The sequence below is a fragment of the Orycteropus afer genome, unplaced genomic scaffold (assembly GCF_000298275.1).
Source record: "Orycteropus afer afer isolate SDZICR_OR568_19922 unplaced genomic scaffold, OryAfe1.0 scaffold00235, whole genome shotgun sequence".
NCBI lineage: Eukaryota > Metazoa > Chordata > Mammalia > Tubulidentata > Orycteropodidae > Orycteropus > Orycteropus afer.
In genome coordinates this window covers 5475858-5479123 of record NW_006921822.1, presented here as the reverse complement: position 1 = coordinate 5479123, position 3266 = coordinate 5475858, and the positions used below count along the sequence as shown (strand labels likewise).

Sequence of the window (3266 nt, the reverse complement as noted above, 5' to 3'; positions counted from 1 at the left end):
TAGTCCAATTCTGTATCCTTCCCTTCAAGGCTCAGGGGTCCACAATTATCTTCTGTGTCTGTGTTAATTGGTTTCCCTTTTCTTTGTTGAAGAGGGTCTGTGCAGTCCTTCTGCCTAGTCCGCCATCTTGCCGGAACCCACTATTAGGTACTTCTGAACTGATATTTTTGGCAAGGGGAATGTCAAGTATTGATTGTTTAGGCATGGGATATCTGAATATCACTGAGGCAAGCAGTGATTCTTACTAGTCATAGTATACTCAGTAAATCGGTTGAAAGCAGGACAACTAAATAACAGGGAAGGGTTCGAGTAGATTTACTGCAAAGTTCTGTGTTATTGCTTAATTACATTTCCCTTATGCATCTGTTAAGGATTTCCTGCAAGATCTTCACATATTATAGTACATGTAGTTTTCCTTCAAGTGGGAATTTGTGGTATAAAGTGATTTAATAGCCTGGCATGGGAAGATACCATTCCATTTTCTGTTTTCTCTAAAGCTGTAATAATTATTAATCATCCTTTTTTTTTTTTAAACAGTCTAATAGGGATGCCAAAGGAAAAATATGATCCTCCAGATCCTCGCAGAATTTATACCATCATGTCAGCAGAGGAGGTAGCCAATGGGAAAAAATCTCATTGGGCAGAATTAGAAATCTCGGGTGAGTAGAATCTGAACCATTTAAACCAGGATAAAATAAAAATAATGAATAAGAGTTAAGTGTAACTATATTTATTTCTTTGTTGTGCATTTTTAGTTAGGCATAATAAAGGAAGAAATATGACACTGATGTACTGATGTTTAATTTGTCTTTTTAATCTGTGATTAAATATATTCGCTTTCTCTTGGGATTAATTAGTTTAAGTCAGATTTGGCATCTGGAATTGAGGATATTGAGAATTTAGCTTCTAAATAAAACCAGGTTCTTTGATTTAGTAGATTTTGTGGCAATTATAGAGTAATTATTTTTCAAATTGAAAATTTTGTCATTCTTTTATCACCCTAGAGTTGGCAGAATAGGAAACTTAGAAGCTATCTGTTCTAACAAAATATGTGATAACAATGTTTTGGGTCCTTAATGCATGTTTCAATAAAAACCAATTAATCATCAAGTTGATTCCGACTCATAGTGGCCCCATTGGGTTTCCAAGGCTGTATATCTTTATGGAAGCAGACTGCCTCATCTTTCTTCCACAGAGTGGCTGGTGGGTTTGAACCACCAATGCTTTGGTTAGCAGCCAGTTGTCTTAACCACTGTACCACCAAAGCTCCTTTAATACATGTTTAGAATTTGTTAAAATAGAATATGATCCCCAGAACTCATAACTTCAGCCTAATCATAAGAACAACATCCAACAAATCCAAATGAAAGGATATTCTACAAAATGACTTGCCAGTAATCCTCAAAATTCTCAATGATATAAAAAACAAGGAGAGACTGAAAAACAGTCACAGATGAGCAGAGAATAAAGGGATGAAATAAAAAATGTAATGTATTCTGGATTGGATACTAGAACAGAAAAGATATAGAAAAGGTGAAATTCAAATCATATCTGGAGTTTAGTTAATAGTAGTGTACCAGTTTTGGTTTCTTAGTTTTGACAGATGTACTAAGGTGATGTAAGAGGCTAATAATGGGTAATTGGCTGAGCAGTGTACAGGAACTGTCTGTATTATCTTGGTAACTTTTCTTTAAATTTAAAATTATTACAAAATTAAACGTTTCTTTAAAAAGGAATATAAATACTGTTTTTCTTTTGTGAATTGGCACCATATAGAATATATATATATATATATATATAATATAGTTTCCTCCCAGTAGGCTTTCATTTGGAAGCATTAAACCCACATTATAGTGTCAATAGCAAGAATTGTCTATAAATTTAGCTGAAAGGTAACTGGTGGATAGATGACTCATAATCAAAACAATAAGTAGGGATAAATCCTATTAAACCAGTGCTTCTCAACCTCAGTACTGTTGACGCTTTGGACTGGCTAATACTTTGTGGTGGTGGGATGTCATTGTGGGATGTTTAAACATTCTAGGATGTTCAGCAGTATCCCTGTCCTCCACCCACTAGATGCCACTTGTTAGTTGCCTTGCGTTGGCTCTGACTCATGGTGACTTTATGTATAGTAGAACAAAATTTTGCCTGGTTATGTACCATTTTCATAATTGTTGTTATATTTAATTCCATTGTTGTCAGCTGTTGTGTCATTTTTCTCTCATTAAGGATTTTCCTCATTTTATTGACCCTCTACTTTGCCAGATATGTCCTTTTCTAGTGATCGGAGATGCTAGTAGTTTCTATTTTTGACAACCAAAAATGTCTTTAACCATTTGCCAAGTCAGTTCTGACTCATGGTGGCTTCATGTGTTTCAGAGAAGAACTGTACTCGATAGGGTTTTAATGGCTGTGGCTTTTGGGAAGCAGATTGCCAGGCTTTTCTTCTGAGGCACCTTTGGGTGGGTTAGTATTTCAGAACTTAACTGTTTACACTACCAGGGACTCCATTACCAAGTGTTCTTTCAGGAACAAACTTGCCCCCTAATTGAGAACCGCTTGGCTAAACCATGTTAGAACTGAAATAAGTTTGTCTTTTACTAGAGCCTCACTTCCCTTGAAAACTTTGTTTCTTATAAAATTCAAAAACCTAATTGGCACTTTAAGTCTGATTGTAGGCAGCAGGAAGGAATCTGTGGTTAGAAATAGCCCTAGAGAGATCTGAGTTTTAACCTATTCCTCAATATATATGATAAGTAACATTTTCCTGTGGAGACTCTGTGTCCTCTCTATCTTGCAGTGTCTCTTCTTATCAGAATCTAGCCTTGGAAAGTGATATATAATTAAAATACTACTTTATCTTTATAAATGTTACAAAATATTTTTTATATAAATTATTTTGTATAATTAACTCTTTATTGTAAGTAAGGTAGGTAAGATAGTACCCCATAGAAACTGAGGCTAGATAATTTGTCTAGACTTGTATAACTGATAAGTGGTAAAAATTAGAACTGTGAAACAGATCTTCTGAGTTTTTCTAGAACATGTTCTGCTATAGCCATCATCAGGTGCTACCTGATGAAGGGGATTGACGAAGCTTAATATGTGACTGTTTTCTTGAGTGTTGTTGTTATTTGCCATCGAGTCGGCCCCGACGCCTAGTGACCCCTCCTTGGGTTTCTGAGGCAGTTATCACTACGGAAGTAGGATTGCCCAACCTTCCTTCCGAGGAGTGGCTGGTGGGTTTGAACCGCCAGCCTCCT

The 3266-nt window shown here is 35.9% G+C and overlaps 1 protein-coding gene across 1 annotated transcript in view; it reads left to right on the top strand.

Annotated features, from left to right (window-relative positions):
* The first annotated feature begins 544 nt into the window (after positions 1–544).
* CNOT6L (CCR4-NOT transcription complex subunit 6 like) overlaps positions 545–3266 on the top strand; it is a 97499-nt gene continuing 94777 nt past the window's right edge. The window contains exon 1 of the mRNA XM_007949050.2: positions 545–659. Within this exon, the coding sequence (XP_007947241.1) occupies positions 548–659 (112 nt within the window). The 5' untranslated portion in view covers positions 545–547. The remainder of the gene's footprint in view (positions 660–3266) is intronic.